The sequence below is a fragment of the Eschrichtius robustus genome, chromosome 9 (genome assembly GCF_028021215.1).
Source record: "Eschrichtius robustus isolate mEscRob2 chromosome 9, mEscRob2.pri, whole genome shotgun sequence".
NCBI classification, from domain to species: Eukaryota; Metazoa; Chordata; class Mammalia; order Artiodactyla; family Eschrichtiidae; genus Eschrichtius; species Eschrichtius robustus.
The window spans coordinates 16,423,166-16,442,067 of record NC_090832.1 but is presented as its reverse complement, the minus strand read 5'-3'; the positions used below and the strand labels follow the sequence as shown (position 1 = coordinate 16,442,067).

The 18,902-nt window shown below is 39.4% G+C and overlaps 1 protein-coding gene and 1 non-coding gene across 2 annotated transcripts; one reads left to right on the top strand and one right to left on the bottom strand.

The window, feature by feature from the left end:
• The first annotated feature begins 228 nt into the window (after positions 1-228).
• Positions 229-18,492, top strand: GINM1 (glycosylated integral membrane protein 1). Its single transcript, XM_068551169.1, has 8 exons — positions 229-382; positions 4,320-4,379; positions 4,551-4,647; positions 9,992-10,143; positions 10,681-10,837; positions 11,381-11,514; positions 12,916-13,079; positions 17,396-18,492. Exons 1-8 carry the CDS (start codon positions 263-265, stop codon positions 17,505-17,507), a joined length of 996 nt encoding a protein of 331 aa, XP_068407270.1. The 5' UTR covers positions 229-262; the 3' UTR covers positions 17,508-18,492.
• On the bottom strand, positions 6,388-6,459 carry TRNAK-UUU (transfer RNA lysine (anticodon UUU)). The gene has a single exon. It is a non-coding gene; the product is annotated as a tRNA-Lys (tRNA).
• Positions 18,493-18,902: the final 410 nt, after the last annotated feature.

Genomic DNA, 18,902 nt, shown 5'->3' with positions numbered 1-18,902 from the left:
CCGGTCTAATTACGAAATCAGACCTTCTGTTGACTTGACCCCACCCCCGATCGTTGTTTCGCGGCCCCGAGGCCTAGACCTCCGCAGCTCTCGGAGCCTTCCGGGTCCCGCCCCGCCCCGCCCCGCCCCTCCCCGCCCCGCCCCGCCCCTCCAATCCCCTCCCCTCCGAAAGGCCCCGCCCCTCGGGCCAGCTCGGCCCTTACCTCCCAGCCGCCCCCCCCACCCCCCCCAACGCCCGCCGCCCGCCGCCGGCCTGTCCAAGATGGAGGGCGCTCCGCGGGCGCCGCTCGCCCTCCGGCTGCTCATCGTCGCGGCCCTGCCAGTCACCGGGTGGCTGACGACGGGCACCTTTGAGCCGCCGCTGTTGCCCCGAGCCCCGAAGGTAGGGCACGGCGGACGCGGCTCTGCCGGGATCCTCGGGAGAAGCCGGGACCGGGGACGTGGGACTGCGGCTTCCCCATCGACGCCTCCCACCTCCGGCGGGCAGGCCGTGGGCTGGGGGCCGGGCCCCCAAAGCGGGAGTGGGGAGAAGCAGCCAAGGCAATGGAGGCGGCAGGGGATGGGGGAGGCGAGAGAGCAAAAGAGGCTCTTCCGTGTGAGGTTCAGCGCGGCGCAGCGAAACCGATTGTTGCGGCAGCCCAGGCAGTTGCAGTCCTGATGGGGGTGTGCCGTCGAAAGTAGCGGATCACTAGCGATCTCAGCCTTTTGTAATGGCGCCTTCAGAGCCGGGCTCTGGGGCGAGGCAGTGTTAAGTGCTGGGGAGACGTGGAAGTTGCTCTGTTGAGAGCGAGCGCGAGCGTTTCCAGGCCACCTGTCTGCTCCGGCCGGCGGCGGGAAGGAATGCCTTCTCCCGGCGCGCAGGGCTCCGGCTGCACGCCAGCCGGGTCGCTGGGCCGGAGAGGGAGGGAGGCCGAAGGCCAGCGCTGACCCCGACGTCGTCCCTTTGGCGGGAGTTGTTAGAGGAGTGGATCTTCGAGCGCGGTGGAACCAGCCGCACCAGCATGCCCTGGGAACCTGGCAGAAACGCGCTAATCAGAAGCTCTAGGGTAGGGGCCCAGCACTCTGTTGCAGCAAGCCCTCCAGGTGATTCCGGGGTCGGCTAAAGTTTGGGAACCACTGCATGCTTGTCCTGAAGGGTGGCTGGTTCTTATTGCTTTGGCCGGGTGGAATTAACCAGTATTTGCCTTTTGACTTCTTTCTACTTTTGGAAAGTCTAGATCTACACTCAGAATTTCATAGGTTAAGTGAATGCTGTGCAACTAGAAGGAGAATCTCATTCCTTGGAAAGGTGTATAGGGGAAACTGAGGCCTCTTGATCTAAAAATTTTTCAGTTTTATTGTGAAAAATTTCAAATGTACAGAACATTTGAAAGAATTTTACAGTGGTCATGCATATTTGATAGGAGCTGTCCAGTTGACCTTTGTGCAGTGATGGTGTATGTCTGCTCTCTCCATTACAGTAGCCACTAGACTACTGTGGTTACTGAGTATTTGAAATGTGGCCAGTGTGACTGAGGAACTGAGTTTTTAAAATGTTATTTAGTTTTAATTAACTTAAATGTAAATAGCCACATGTGGTTAGTGGATACCATATTGAATAATGCCAAATTAGACTATCATTTATGTTTTACTATACTTGCTTTATCACACATCTGTTCATTTGTTCATCTTTGTATCCAGCCTGACCTAACTGTAAGAAAACTGGTTGAAGTCAGGAAAATTCTCCCTGTATCTCTTCAGTGACTCAGATTTATTGTGTTATAAGCATTTTTCTGTTGTTTTTTTAAAAATAAATTTATTTATTTATTTTTGGCTGTGTTGGGTCTTCGTTGCTGAGCACGGGCTTTCTCTTGTTGCAGTGAGCGGGGGCTACTCTTTGTTGCGGTGCGCGGGCTTGCGGGCTTCTCATTGCGGTGGCTTCTCTTGTTGTGGAGCACGGGCTCTAGGTGCACGGGCTTCAGTAGTTGTGGCACGCAGGGTCAGTAGTTGTGGCTCGCGGGCTCTAGAGTGCAGGCTCAGTAGTTGTGGTGCACGGGCTTAGTTGCTCCGCAGCATGTGGGATCTTCCCAGACCAGGGCTCGAACCCGTGTCCCCTGCATTGGCAGGCGGATTCTTAACCACTGTGCCACCAGGGAAGTCCCGCATTTTATGTTTTGTTTACATATGTAGTTGTCAGAAGTTGAGGTTACACAGATTGTGAAATAAAAAAAAAATTGGGAAGAAAATTGTTACAAAGATTGTGAAATAAAAAAAATTTACGGTGCATTCTTCTAATATTAAAATGACTTGGTCACCAAAGAGAGGGAGGCATCCAGAGGACACTTACTTTCTTATATGTGTAAATATTTATTTCATGTATTTCCCTCAGACTTATTTTAAACCAGATATCTATTACCTTTGCCCTTAGGAAGCCACTTTGTTCCAGATGGGCATTTGTGAGTGAAGGAATTAGAGGAGAATTGAAAATGAGTGGGGAGAAACTTCAGTTCTGCCACTCACTTTTTAAGCATATACTGCCCTGGCTGACAAGCCTGAACTTCCAGTTCAGTCAGAGGCTCTCAGGAAGAACAAGAAATATGACCTGGCTCTGAACTTTGGGTCAGGAGGCAGTAAGGGATGAAGAGTTTCCCCTGATATGAAATCATTCAAGAGGATCAAAAGGAATTTAACTGAAGTTAGTTCTCTGGAAAATATAGTGTGCTATACAGTCTGTTAATTGTCTTTTACAAACTGCATATTTCTACTGGGCAAATGATGTATGTAAGTGCAATAAATTACTCATAATATAGTGTATGTTCTCTACTGAAAGGCAGAAGCTATAAAAAGGTTTCTCAGAACACCATGAGTGGAGGGTTATCTCTGGGCTGTTAGAAGAACACTAGTCTACAGTTTTCAAACAGATCCTCTAGTTTGAAAAGAGGAATGAATTCTTGGCTGGAATTTGGGCATAAAACAATACAGCCACCAACTTGATGATTTATTGAATGTTAGTTTGTTCTAGAGATGAGTTTATTTGTTCTAGCCCACACTTAATTCTAGATAAGGGTGGGCCAGGAGAAAGCCAGGCTGGATCTGAGGAATCACTAGTCCTAAAGCTTCCTGGGCTCCTATGGGAGTTGGGAAGTGTACCAAAGTCATCCTGAATAGATGGTATGAACTTACATGTTAGAATCCTGTTCCTCAGGTTGTCCCAGGAATCAAGCCAATCTCATAAAATCACTCAGTCTTAGTCTCTCATTCGTTAGAAATACATAAAGTATTGGAGTTGCTCACAGTGCCAAGAAATACACTTGTATATTGGTTTGAAGTTTAGAATAATTTTTGTCTTTTCAAAATTAAGAATACCCTCACAAAGAAAGTATTTAAGAGGAGTCTTGTTTTTATTCTAGGATAACAACGTCTGTCTGTGAATACACTTAGGAAAGAATTTGATTTACAGATAACAAATTATAGTTCCTGTGACCCTGATTACTTAGAATAGTGCTTTCTTGTCTGTAGTAAGCATGTCATGACTAAACTTAAATATTTGAGTAGAGTGCTTTTGAGCATACCTTGAGAGGCACTGAAACTGATTGTGCACTGAAAGTCCTTGCCCATGGGCACTAGGGGACACATGTAAGGAGGGTTAGAGCAACTTTGTACATGAAAACAATAGAGTTGGAAACATTTCAAATGTCCACTGATAGGGAACCGTTAAGTAAATCGGTAACAATTTGATGGCATATTACACAATGCTGTAAATAAATGTCTACAGCTGCATACGTAACAATTTTAAATGAAAGAAGTTCCAGAAGAGTACATTATAATATTATTCCACTCATGTAAAGTTCAGGAACAGATAAAACTAAACAATATGTTGTTTAGAGAGAGATAATACAGGTAGTTAAACTATAAAGAAAAGCAAGAAATGTTAACATAGAAGACAATATAGGGATTCCTTCTGAGGGGCATGAGGGGAATGTGACAGAAAAGGTCATGCAGGGGACTTCTAAAGTGTGGATGACATTCTAGTTTTTAACCTAGGTAGTAAGTATGTGAGTGTTAATCTTTTCTTTTAAACTCTATATTTGCATTTTATATGCTCAGATATGTGATATATTTCATAATTAAGTGGAAAAGTATATAGTTTATAAAAAATTGGAATTGTGAAGGGTATTTAAAAGGCTGTAAGGATGAAATTGATGAGTTTTTAAAAGTGTTCTTTTAATGTTGCCATAAATGATCATACAGTAAGTATAACTGAGGGGAGAAGAAAAAGAACTGAGTTATTCTCAGTTTGTGAAACGCATACCTGCCCAATTTGTATATTTGTTTTGCAGGACAGCATCAGAATTAATGTAACTACCCTGAAAGATGATGGGGAGGTATCTAAAGAACAGGTTTGTCTCTTTTGGTTATGTTTTTATTATATCACTTAGCTAAGTATCATGCAGCCTATTTTATTTTTTTATGTATATATCCAATTTAGTTAGATAATGTATTTTTGACATGAAGAGTTTGTCATCATTTGTAAACCATTGGAATTAATGTATATGCTGCTTTATTTTAAGGTTGTTCTTAACATAACCTATGAGAGTGGACAGGTATATGTAAATGACTTCCCTGTAAATAGTGGTGTAACCCGAATAAGCTGTCAGACTTTGATAGGTAAGTACTGCTAAATTACTTCTGTAATTGTTCTGTTTTTAATAATACTAAATTAGTGAAACACAATTCTTTGATGTTATATATTTCCATTTCAAATTAATACTACACATCATTACTAGAGTATATAATAACACTTGTGTGTACTCTTTTCCTACTTTATATTGGTTATTTCTGGCATATTCACATTTTCTCTGTCATGAGATTGGTATTGCTTGGAACTTCATGTCTGGTAGGTTGATAACAATGTAAGAATGTGCCTGGAGGTAGTAAATGGAGATTTACAAGCAAGAGGCAAAATCTTCAGAGGAGTGCTTATCACAGTTGTAAAAAATAAAGAGAAAAGTGAATTGTCTTTCTGATTCTTCCACCTTTATGTCCATATAATGTTTTCCTTTTTATTAAAAAAATTTTTTTTGTTTTCCTTTTTAACCTTTTAAAATCTTGAGTTGTTTAAAGACAAGCAAATATGTTACCTTGGAATGTGCCATTATTTGAATGAAATAAAGGATATGAAAAATTTGTATAGTATTCCTATTACCTGTTTTAATATATGCATTTGAGACAGTAAATGCTTCTCTGAGCAGTTGTATCCTATACTTAATTCATTATATATCTTTATTATCATTCCATTCATGGTGTTTTCTAATTATTTACAGTGATATTTCCTTATCCTGTGGGTCATTTTGAAGTATATTGCTTAATTTTCAAACATTTTGGGATTTTTTTTTTTTTTTTTTTTTTTTTTACTGATTCCATCTCTATCATCAGAGATATAATCTGTATATTTTAACCCTCTGAAGTTAGAGACTTGCTGTATGGCTTAGCAGATGGTCAGTTTTAGTAAATGTTGCTTTCTGTGTGTACTTGAAAGAAAGTTAATTATGTAATTAGTTGGATATGATGTTCTATGTATGTCAGGTCAAATTTGTTAATCGTGTTCAATCTTTTATGGAATTACTGATTTTTTTGTTTATTTCTTTGCTTGCCCTATCAATTACTGAGAATGGTATGTTAAATCTCCACTATGTATATTTGTCTGTTCTTTCAGTTTTGTCAATTTTTGCTTTATATATTGTGACACAATATTACTGAATCCATACATATTTAGAGCTGTTATGTCTTCCTGGTGAATCCACTCATTTATCACTATAATATGTCCTTATTTATCTCTAGTGATGTTCTTGCCTTAAAATCAGCTTTATCTGTATTATTTTACCAATAACTGCTTTTTGGCCAGGCATGGGGGAGGGATGTGGATTGCTTTGCAGTATCTTTCCATTTTCTTTGAGTCTTCCTGGGTCCTTATAATTGAGGTGAATGTCTTACAAGCAGCATATACTTGTGGTTTCTTTCTTTTTTTTTTTTTTTAATTCAGGCTGTCAATCTGTCTTTAGTTGGAATTTTGATTTATTTACATTAATGTAATAACTGATATATTTGGATTTAGATCTTCTCTCTTAATTATTTGTTTCCTATTTGTGTCTCACCTGTTCTGTTTCTTTTTCTTCTCTTTTTGCCCTCTTCTGGGTTATTTACTTTTTGTTTCATCGTTCCCTTCTATCTTGTTGGTTTTCATATTATTTTACTATGGTTACCCTTGAGATCAGTAAATTAGTACTTTTATTATTTCCCAACCAATGTAGGACCCTTAGAACATGTAAAGTCCATTGATTCCCTTTATGCTTTTTTAAATTTTATTTTTATTTTTTTGGCTGCGCCGCGTGGCTTGCAGGATCTTAGTTCCCCGACCAGGGATTGAACCCAGGCCACAGCAGTAAAAGCACTGAATCCTAACCACTGGACCACCAGGGAATTCCCCCCTTTTTGCTTTTATGTTGCTATTGTCATGCATTTTAACTCTTTGGGTTCTTAAACACTAAGCAACATAACTGTACTTAATGGTTTTCTGTAGTCCAGTATTCATTTATGTTCACCCTCACAGTTACCCTTTCCATTGCTCTTCATTCCTTCCTGAATATCAGTGTTCCCCTCTGGGGTTATTTTCCCTCTGCCTAAAGAATTCCCCTTAGTATTTTTTTAGTGAAGATTTGAGTGTCTGTTTGTGTGTTTATATTTTTACATGTTTTCTAGTGGTTCTCAGTGAGAGAGTTGGTGTACTACAAGCTAATCCATCATAGCTAGGAAAAGAAGCGCCATTACTGGCTTGAATAATATTCCACTGATGCTGTATTTATTAGGAATTTGACATGGAGTGCAATCTGGCTGCTTTATTTGTTATAGTCATCTTTCTAGTCATCCCAGTTGCATAGAGTTTATTTCCTTGAAAGTGGAAGTAAAAGCCTATCTTATCAGTTACAAGAATCTTTAAAACATTAAATGCAACTACAACAAAAAGTCTTCTATCCTTAATTATTTTAAAAAAATTTCTTCTTTGTAGATATATTAGTTATACTGCTGTGTAACAATTCACTCCCAACTTAGTAGTCTTTGTCAGTATTATCTCCTAGTTCTTGCAGGTCAAGAATCTGAGCTTGGCTTAGCTGGGTTCTCTGGCTCTGGCACGACCGGCAAGGCCCGCTTCCTACCTCACTCACATGGTTGTTGACAGGATGTAGTTGCTTGTGAACTGTTGGACTGAGGCCTCCATTCCTCACAAGATGTTAGCTGGAGGCCTCCCTCATTTCCATGCCACGTGGCCTCTCTGTAGAGCATCTCACAACGTGGCAGCTGGCTTTATCAGTGAGAGTACGAGAGAGAGTGTCAGGGAGAGAGTGCCGGCAAGACACAAGTCACAGTCTTTTATAATCTAATCACACAAGTGACGTTCCAGCACTTTTGCTGTATTCTGTTTGTTAGAAACAAGTTACTAGGTCCAGCCCACACTCAGCAGGAGGCAGTTACACAGGGGCGTGAACGTCAGAAGGCAAGGGTCATTGAGAGCCATTTTGGAAAGCTGTCTGCCTCAGTAGGGCAAGTCAGCATATGGAGGGCTTTTGTTGTTGTTAGTTTTATTCTACGGCAGCAGTACCCGATTTGGAGTCTGAAGAGTCCCTGCTTTGAGGTATTTATATGACTGCATTTCCTCATGCGTTCAATCTGTGTCCTAGCGTGCTGGCCTTTGGGCATACAGCTAGGCTGTGACTCCTACTGTTCCATGAGGGAGACTGACGGGTAAATAGTGAAAACACTGGCGTGGACCACGAGAGAAGGGAATTTTTCCAGTTAGGAGCCTCAGAGGATGTGAGCGAAGTTAGGCAGACTAGAGGGAGGGCACACTGTAACGAGCCTGAAGAAGGAGGACCAGGCAGAGACCCACCAAAGAGGTCACAGGGGTGCTGCTGAAGGCGTTTGCGCAAGGAGACTGTATAATCAAAACCATGTCATGGTAAGATTAATCTGGTGCTGTTGTGTGAATGGTTTGAAGGGGGGAGGGATTACTGAAGGGGAGAATAGGTAAGTATCGTAATAGTAAGTAGCTAATGAACTAGACATTGGGTGGGGAGGTAGGTGGAGACGGAAAGGACAAATATAAGAGATACTTTGGAATGGTCCAAAGGAAGCAACTGACTGGATACAGAGGAGGAGGGTGAAGAAGTCAAAGATAACCTAGTAATTCCTGTCCTTGGTAGGTTGGAGAAGGGTGGGTTTATTAACAGAAACAGAGAAGTCAAGGAAGAACAGGTTTGTGAACTTAGATTGAGACCAAGGGTTAGGCCACTTGTTTCTCAATCAAAATACCTGTACCTGTTTAAAAAATTACAAATGTTAGTCTATACCGCCCAGAGATTTTGATTTATTAAGATTAGAGTGAGGCTCTGGCATCTATACTCTTCCCAGGTGATTCTGATGCATAGTTAGGATTTAGAACCACTAGACCAGGTGTCTGAACATTATTGACAATTTATGATAGGATATTTACTTTAAATTATGTATTTATAATTCTGGGTGGAATCACTGATTCACAAAGGCTATAGAACAATAAACTTGATGCATTCTCTCAAAGAACTCAGCCTAGTTGAGGAGACAGGTTTCTAAACTAAGAGCTACACTGCGAGAAAGTTAGTGCTTAAAAAAAAAAAGGCATGAACTCAACATTGTAGGGATATGGTATCTAGAACTACCCAAGTAGGAGTTTATTAAAAATGTATGGGAGGAGAGTGAATAATGGAGAGCATTCTATAACTTTTTTTGTTTAATTTATTTATTTTATTTATTTATGTTTGGCTGTGTTGGGTCTTCGTTGCTGCGCGCGGGCTTTTCTCTAGTTGCGGCGAGCGGGGGCTCCTCTTCGTTGCGGTGCGCGGGCTTCGCGCTGCAGTGGCTTCTCTTGTTGCAGAGCACGGGCTCTAGGCGCCCGGGCTTCAGGAGTTGTGGCTCGTGGGCTCTGGAGCGCAGGCTCAGTAGTTGTGGCACACAGGCTTAGTTGCTCCGCAGCATGTGGGATCTGTCCGGACCAGGGCTCGAACCCGTGTCCCCTGTATTGGCAGGCGGATTCTTAACCACTGCGCCACCAGGGAAGCCTATGGAGAGCGTTCTAGATCAAGGGAACAGCTCTACAAAGGCACAGCATCACTTTAAACAGCTGGATATGCATGCAGAATATCCATCTGGGTTCCTTTTTGGCAAGTAATTCTCAGACAATAACATTTGAGGAACGGAAGCAAAATGCTTCTTTTGCGGCAGTTTTGTTGGTTTCTATTGATTTATCTTTTTCTATCTTTTTCACTTTCTTGGCTTTATAAGCCAGCTGCAACTGCCACACCCCGTCACCGCCAGGGTGGGGCGGGGTTTCTCAGCTAGAGAGGAGCAGGGCCGGTAGCTGATCCTACGCCATCGTCCATTAGTGGAGAGTCATTAAGGGCTCTCCCACCCTCTTCCCCATTCCTGACCTCTCCAACAGTAACGAGTCGCTTACTGGAGACAGGATTGAGAAAAAGCCTCAAGTGTCCTTACTGCTTGGGCCCCTTCTATCACTGGATTTTGTGAACGAATGAATGGATGGATGAACGTGCTCACTTTGCTAAAACATGGGATTGTCTGTGTCTTCCGGCCTGCTTTGTAAATAGTTAACGCCTTGTCGGTTCCTCATTGACAGTCTATATAAAAGAATAGCAAGGGTGTGGCTAGTGTGGAGTTCGGTACAAAATCTAAAGGCCATCAAGCATTTTCCCCTTTTCAAATGAGTATAAGGATTGTAAGGATTTGTCAAGTTGTCTTTGTTTTCATAGATCTGAAACATCAATATAAGGTCAGAGATGAAGAAAGGCAAGGATACTGGTATACAACTGTCTCGTTCCATGTAAATGTCATCAAAATAATCAAATTCAGTAACTGATTTGGTGGCAATTTTTGTTCAAAGCTGTCACTACTTTTTTTTTTATAGTGAAGAATGAAAATCTGGAAAATCTGGAGGAAAAAGGATATTCTGGAATTGTCAGTGTAAGGATTTTAGTTCATGAGTGGCCTATGACATCTGGTTCCAGTTTGCAACTAATTGTCGTTCAAGAAGAGGTAGTAGAGATTGATGGAAAACAAGTAAGATAGTATGCTTACTAACTGAGAATTAAATTATAAAGATTTGTGCTCAGTGTTATGCATGTGTTCAGTTATTTTATTATTTATTTCTGACTTAATAAGGAAAAAAGTTACGTTAGTGTTGCGTGTATCCAATCACTCAGAATTTTTTACTTGTTTAGCATTTGAAGTCTTAATTTTAAAAAAGATCATATTCATACATATTTATATCACTTTAAAATATTGTAAATATCATTAAACAGAACAAGTAAGTGAAGAGATTGAATTTGGTTCGCAGCTCTGCTGCCATCTCCTCTGGCTAAGTCTCTCTGGGTCAATGAAATGGAACTGAGAGCGAGCCTCTAATAGTCAGCACACAGGAGTGTGATTAAAGTTGCAAATTAAATGCCTTAAAGTGGGGGGGAAAGAAGGAGGAATTGTGTGTGACTAGGACAAGGTTTTTAGTTTCAGAAATCAGGGAGGAAAATTCAATTTTAGTTTCTTACCAGGTTGTGCCATTATTTAAAATAAAGAGTAATTGCTTATATTTTCTCATAGGCTCAACAGAAGGACGTTACTGAAATAGATATTTTAGTTAAGAATCAGGGAATACTCAGACATTCAAACTACACCCTGCCTTTGGAAGAAAGCATGCTGTACTCGATTTCCCGAGACAGTGACATTTTATTTACCCTTCCCAACCTCTCCAAAAAAGGTACTTTAAAAGACCATTATTTAAAGTGTTAAGGAAATTATTTCTTTAGTTGGTAACTTTTTAATCATAATTACTATGTTTTGAAGTAAGCTTCTTTTAAAAATGCTTTATAACATGTATTGCTTTATATATCCATTTGAGGACTTTGCAGAATGTGATCAATGCTGATTACAGAGTGACGTTTTGCTGTAATCATCTATCTACTCTTACTCTGGGTAATCATCACAAAATACATAATAAGAATGTCGTTCATTTAAGTTCATTTAGAGGAGGAAGTATCCATTTTTCCCACTGAAACACAGAACTTTAAAAAATTTGACTTTCTATGTGACAGAATCATAACTGCTGTAGCTCCCTTTTAACTATCTAAATTTGGGGTTCCTTTCTGGCATTTAAAGCTAAACAATCAAATGTTTGTTTTTCTCCCATGGAAAAATGTATGTTCTTGCTATCTGAAATGTTATTGGTGTAGTAGTCTTAGGACTAGTGGGAGAGACACCAGCATATGCCTAGCACTTTGGTAACCTGGCTCTTCCTCCTCAGGAGAAAGTGTTAGTTCATTGCAGACCACCAGCCAGTATCTTATCAGGAATGTGGAAACCACTGTAAATGGAGACGCTTTACCTGGCAAATTACCTGAAACTCCTCTCAGAGCAGAGCCTCCATCTTCGTATAAGGTAAATCAGGCGTTTGGGGTTCTCTTTATATGTACTACAAGCATTTATGGTTATGGTAAAGAAAATAAATATCAGCATTTAAAATGAGGTGGAAACCATGAGGATTGGATCCATGGGATATTGTTAATAATGAACTCATCACTGTTTTAATGTGATATTTTTAGGTATTCCTGTCTTCCTCTTCAAGTTTCACTTAGTAATGTAGTCAGATAATGATGATTAAGGCATTGGATTTCATTTTGTTTGGGATCTTCCCTTTCAGAGTCTTTCTCATGTCCCCATTTGTCTGTTTATTCTGTGACTTCTAACACAAACACACATGCACGGTCCCCTCAGGACCGTGTACAGTGACTAAGCACGCTTGGTTAAGAGTGTACTTTCTGGAATCAGCCTGCCTAGGTTTGAATCCTGCTTCTGCCACTCGCTAGTTGTATCATCTTGGACAAGCTCCTAGCCTCTCTAACCTTTTCCTTTATCCGTACAGCAAAGGTCTCTGTAAAGTGATGCCTTTCTCGTCAGGTTGTTGTGAGGGCTGAAATAAGATGGGTGCAAATGTAAATACGCATTGGCACCTGTTAAGGACTTGTATATTCTTAGTGACATTATACCGCTGACTGGGAAGATATTCTGGGTTCAGAGAGAGTATCCTGGAATCTCTATGTTAGCTAGGCCCCTCGCTCGGAATAATTTACATTTAAATGAGCAGGATCTGTGGTTAGTCGAAATGGATTCCAGAGATGATTCTTTGAAGAGGTTCTCACTGAAGGTTAGGACTGCTTACGTGGGGTCCCTGGAGAAATCTAGGTCGCTTTGTGCTGCCTGAACCCTAGCACCCTCACTGTCTGCCCCGTCTCCTTCAGAGCAAGGAAGCCCAAGCACAGAGTCTTCAGAGCCCATGCCATCAGAGCACACCTGAGTTTCTTCTGTCACTGTTTTAAGTACAGAAGTAGGTTTTGTGCACAGTGAATGCCCCGTCTGTTTCAAAAGCGACTGATATGTTTGTCTCTCTCTCCTTCTCTTGTCCTCCAAATATTGGAAACACATTGTTGATGGGTCCATTTTATGTAAGTGGACTAGCCTTCTTCTTGTCAATTAGCAATAATTTTCACTCGGTTTACAGTTAGACAGCAGCATAAATAATTGTAAAATATAGCAACATTTCTGTGCCTGTTTTGCATAATTTTTTAAATTGTAAATAACTTTGAGGTACATTTAAAAATAAAATGCACCCACTTAAAATGTACAGTTAGATAAATTTTGAGAAGTGTAGACACCCATGTAACCACCACCACAGTCAAGGTATATAATGTTATCATCACCCAAAACTAGAACATAATTTTTAAAGTTTCTTAGAGCTCAAATGAAACTTGCATATCTAATCAAAACCCTTTTTTTTTAAAGGTGATGTGTCAGTGGATGGAAAAGTTCAGAAAAGATCTGTGCAGGTTCTGGTGTAGTGTTTTCCCAGTATTCTTTATGTTTTTGAATGTCATGGTGGTTGGAATTATAGGAGCAGTTATAGTAATAACCATCTTAAAGGTGCTTTTCCCAGTTTGTGAATACAAGTAAGTATTTCTTATTTTGGACCAATTTTAGTATTTTTAATGATTAAAAAGTAGTTGTATTTACTATATTTCAGAGTGGGAAATATAAAAATTAGGAAGGATAAGAGAAGTGGGAGGGAAAATAACATCTTTTTTTTCTAGCCCATCTTTCAACTTTAGCAAAATTAAAAGACATTTATTAGATACCTATTATGGTCAAGACACTTGTCTTGGGAATTCATATGTGGATGGGACAAACTCTGCTGTGTAAGAACTTAGTTTATTAGAGAGAGAAAGGAAACAAATCTCTATAATGGAAAATGGCAATGTGTATAATAAGAAAGAAATGAAACAAGAGGGCTTCACTATTTTCAACCCCAAAGTATCAATTTAAAATGAAGTAAATTTTTGAAGACTAAGGGGATATTCACGGCAGCACTGCTTGTAACAAAAAACAAAAGCAAAAGAGGAAACCTCTGAACTGTTTATAGGTGGTGGTTGATAGCTAATGGTTCACACATGCAGTGGGATTCTGTGCGGCTTATAAAAGGAAGAAGTCCAAGATGTATTAGATGGGGAAAAAAGTTGTCTAATGGTATCATCCAATTTGGGTAAAAGAAAAGTAGTACGTGTATATGTATATAAATGCACAGAAGATTTCCAGAATGACAAGGGAGATGTTATGTCTAATAAGTGAGAATGAGAGCAGGAGTGGAGAGACCTTCACTTTTTCCCCTTCTGTACAGCTTGATTTTTTTTTTAACTGTAAGACATTATTTTATAAATTTAAAAATGAATTTATTGTTGGCATTTTTACAAGTTAAATAACTAGTCATTTTAGTCATCTTACTAGAAGTAAATCTCAATAGAGATGACAACAATTTTTTTTTTTTAATTTTTATTTATTTTATTTTTGGCTGCACTGGGTCTTCCTTGCTGCGCGCGAGCTTTTCTCTGGTTGCGGTGAGCGGGGGCCACTCCTCATTGCGGTGCGCAGGCTTCTCTGCAGTGGCTTCTCTTGTTGTGGAGCACGGGCTCTAGGCGTGCGGTCTTCAGTAGTTGTGGCACACGGGCTCAGTAGTTGTGGCTCGCGGGCTCTAGAGCACAGGCTCAGTAGTTGTGGCGCACGGGCTTAGTTGCTCTGCGGCATGTGGGATCTTCCCGGACCAGGGATTGAGCCCATGTCCCCTGCATTGGCAGGCGGATTCTTAACCACTGTGCCACCAGGGAAGCCCGATGACCGCAATTTTTGGCTTAGCTAAATTACATTGGACTATGTGGAGAAGACCACAGGATTTATATTTTTAAAAAAAGACACAATTTAAACATTTGCTTTTTTTCCACTTGCTTGTCAAGAGGTCTTCAAAATTTCCATTTCTTCGTGTGTAACACTGAACTAATGCCTCCCTTAAAGGATTGTTAGAGGTCAAAGTCATAATACAAGCAGAGCAACTGAGAGTAAAGAAATATTAGTGCCCCTCCCACCTTTTAGTTTGTGTTTCCCCTGGAGGATTCCCATTTCCCATTTCTTTCTGATAATGAAAATTCTATAACTTAATAGTTTCTTCCTTTTTCCTTTGACTGCCAGGAAGCTCAGAACTTTTTTTTGATCTTTATTATGCAAATCTATATAGAAAACAGTGTTGTAAATTTTTTAATTGTTCTTTTACCAAATGTTTTATTTATCATGGGCTCCTCTGTGTGAAAAAATGCAATGTAAAATTAAAAACCGAATTTTCAATATACTTTATCATTGGCAATTGTACTGAGGATTCTTTCTGGTAGTAGAAATTTTATCAATACAGAAAGTTAAAAGTACCTTTTCACTTCCCTGTTCTTTAATTCTTGTATCTAGAGGTAGTAATTGTTAACTCTTTGGGTATGCATCTTTTATCCAAATTCTGTGTATTGATGTCATTGTATACTAGATACTTATAATTACTAGACTAGATACTTATAATCAATCTAGACTCTTAACTGTCCCACAAATTGTATTACTCACTTATAACAGAGGTTCCCAGACTTTCTTGGTTCATAGCACTCAGTGTGTCAGGAATTTTTTCTTGGTGCCCTTACCTAGGCCAGAAAAAAAATTGAAAGAATAAATATTTTTTATTTCTTAACTTACTAATGGGATCGTGTACCTACAGGGCACTACACAATACTCACATCTTAGAATCAGATTGGACACTGCCACCCTCATTTCCCATTCAACATTAGTTTTTTGTACTGTATTTGCTTTTTATCACAGTAACTGCCCAAAATCCAGCTTTGCAAAGATGAGACTTCGTTGAAAAAAGAATGTGTAGTACAATCTAATGTTAAAATCGTGAACTACCCTCAAGCTAGTATTACACATGAAGTCTTGAATTTTATTTTTTAACTTTTTATTTTATATTGGAGTGTAGCCGATTAACAATGTTGTGGTAGTTTCAGGTGCACAGCAAAGCGACTCAGCCATACATATACATCTACTATCCATTCTCCCCCAGACTCCCCTCCCATCCAGGCTGCCACATAGCATTGAGCACAGTTCCCTGTGCTATACAGTAGGTCCTTGTTGGTTATTCTTTTTAAATATAGCAGTGTGTACATGTCAATCCCAAACTCCCTAACTGTGCCTTCCCTCCACCCTTCCCCCCCTGGTAACCATAAGTTCTTTCTCTAAGTCTGTGAGTCCATTTCTGTTTTGTAAATACGTTCATTTGTATCATTTCTTTTTTGATTCCGCATATAAGCGATATCATACGATATTTCTCTTTCTCTGTGTGAGGAAGTCTTGAAATTTTTAAATATTCTGTAGCACCTCTGTGAGCCATGCCAGGGGTCTCAGTGCAGTTTGGTAACCATAGGCTTAAGATCTTTTCCTATCAATACGTATATGGACTTACTCTTTTTATGGCTGCATAGTGTTTCACAGTATGGGCATGCCATAATATAACCATTCCTCCATTAGACATTTAGGTAATTTCCAATTTCATGTCACTTCCAATAATGCTCTAGTGTATATTCTTAAATGTTCATATATCTCTTTGCACATGTATATTTATGTAGGATAGAGTCCTAAAAGGTGAAATTACTGCGTCAGAGTATATGTATTTAACATCTTCTCAACACCTGATAGCAATCTTTTTTGCTTTTTATACTGTGGACAAAAATCTCATTTTAATTTCCATTTTCTTCCTACTACCATCTTTACTAGTCTAGGTCTAGCTAAGTCTAGCATCTTTGTGATGCTTAGCTGTGTATATTTCTCCTGTGACAAGCCTATTTAGAACCTTTGCCCATTTTTCAGTTGTATTGCCTTTTGTAATCATTAACATGTAGGACTCCTTTGTCTTATACATACATAATATGTATTGCAGATATATGTATATTTTTAAATCCCAGACTATGATTTGTCTTTTGCTTTTATATATGGTATTCCGTGTCATACAGAAATTTTAAATTTGGGCTCAGGGCAATTCATGTTTTCCCCTTATGGCTTCTAGGATTTAATTTTTTCTCAAATAGACCTTTCCCATCTTAAAATTACATTGTTTTCTTAAAACTTAGTTTTTACCATCACTTTTGTGTATTGTTTGAGCTAGTTGATTTTGCTTCCCAGAGAGGCCATTGTTCTATTGCCCGTTGACTTGGAATATTACCTTCTTATGAACAAATTCCCATGTACGTTAGTCTTGTTTCTGGACTCTCTTCTTCCACTGATCTACTTGTCTATTCCTGTGCCAGTAGCATGGTTTTAATTTAATAAATAGTGTTTTAATAAATTCTCTGCTAGCTGGTTAGGGCAACTGTCTCTTCTCTGCATTGTTCTTTTTTAAAAAAATGTTACAGCTATTCTTGCAGTTTCTCCCTTGTGAACTTCAGAATCAGCTTGTTCAGGTCTATAAACAACTCACTTCTGTTTACATTCTGATTAGGGTAATACTGAGCTTGCAATACAGGGTTTTGGATCCAATCCAAAGATCTCCCTGGTCAGGTACTTTAGTAACAGAAGGAGAAATGCTGTCTAAAGATCTAAGGTTGCGTTCCACTGGAGTACTGGTTAGAAAGATGCTTGGGCCTAGTCTTTTTGCCCAACTTGTGCAAATCTAGGACTCTTGCCTGCCCTGGTGATCTGTAACTTACCCTGTCATCTCCTACAGTACCAGGTAAAGAACCTCCTCTTATTCCTTTCTGTTCCCTCAATCAGTTTGGTTAAAATGAACTTTGGACTTAGGATTTATATAACCATCATAAACTAAATAAAATGAAGCAAAATTACCTCAGGTATATATTTAATTATAACCTCGAAATAACCCTATCTTACTTTAATTTTAATTTTTATATTTCAGAGGAATTCTTCAGTTGGATAAAGTGAATGTTATGCCTGTGACAGCTGTCAACTTATATCCAGATGGTACTGAGAAAACAGCAGAAAACCCTGAAGATAAAACATGTGTTTAATACACCATCTCAAATCATGGACTCAGAATTAGCCTCTTGGTTCAAATTTGCCACTCGAATATAATTTTCTTTAAATCGTTAGGAATCAGTTTGTACAGTAAAGAAATTGCTAAACTCCTAAAACTGCCTAAAACTTGACCTTTAAAGTGATAGTTAAAGTTCACCTTATTAATGGGTCTGGCTGTTCAGATGGTGAGTTATTAAAGAAAATTTAAACGAAATGGAAGAGAAGATGTGAAGAAACTTTGAAACTACCAAAAAGAAAAAAAAAAAAGGCAAGATAAAATGCCATGTGCCAATACTTTTCAAGGTGCCTTTGTTAATGAAATTATATACACTTAATTGCTATAATATATAAGACTTTATGAAAAGCACTTTATGAAATTCTAATTTAAAAGCTCAAGAACTTAACACTTATTTTTTTATTGAGTACAGTGTGCCTTAATATTAAGTATGTGACTCAGTATAAAATCACTGAAGTATATCATGATTTAATTGTATCCTGTACCAAGACTACTTACCTTGAATGAACCAGGATTTTAAAATAGTGACATGTTCTCACTCTAAAAATAAATTTTTTTGAAGAAAAAAGTACAATCTTTTTGGAATAAAAACTGTGCCCATGTGAGAGTTACTTTATATATAATAGCTGCTTTCACATAACACTGGCTGAAACCAAGGCTCACATCAGTTAATGAGTCCATCAATGTCATGGAATTACAACGTGCCTTTGCTCTTGTGGTTCTAAATATAATCTTATTTACCCAACAATAGTGTTTAACCATCACCCAAATTGACGTATATTTTACAATGTGATCTAGGACATATAATACTTATTAAAATTCTTCTTTTGATTGCAACCCATCATTTAAAACACAGTATTCAAAAAAGAAATGACTGGTTTTTAAGACCAACCACCTTAGATTTTGGCTAAATGTAAGTATGTGTGGAGGAAAGATGAAGGTAGTAAAGGAGTGATGTTTCATTCTGCCTGTTTTTTTTTTTTTTTTTAATATTTATTTTTGGCTGTGTTGGGTCTTCGTTGCTGCGCGCAGGCTTTCTCTAGTTGCGGTCAGCGGGGGCTACTCTTCGTTGTGGGCTTCTTATTGCGGTGGCTTCTCTTGTTGCAGAGCACAGGCTCTAGGTGTGTGGGCAGTAGTTGTGGCTCCTGGGCTTAGTTGCTCCATGGCATGTGGGATCTTCCCAGACCAGGGCTCGAACCCGTGTCCCCTGCATTGGCAGGCGGATTCTTTTTCTTTTTAAAATTATTTTATTGTGGGCTGCGTTGGGTCTTCGTTGCTGCGCGTGGGTTTTCTCTTGTTGCGGTGAGCGGGGGCTACTCTTCGTTGCGGTGCGTGGGCTTCTCATTGCAGTGGCTTCTCTTGTTGTGGAGCA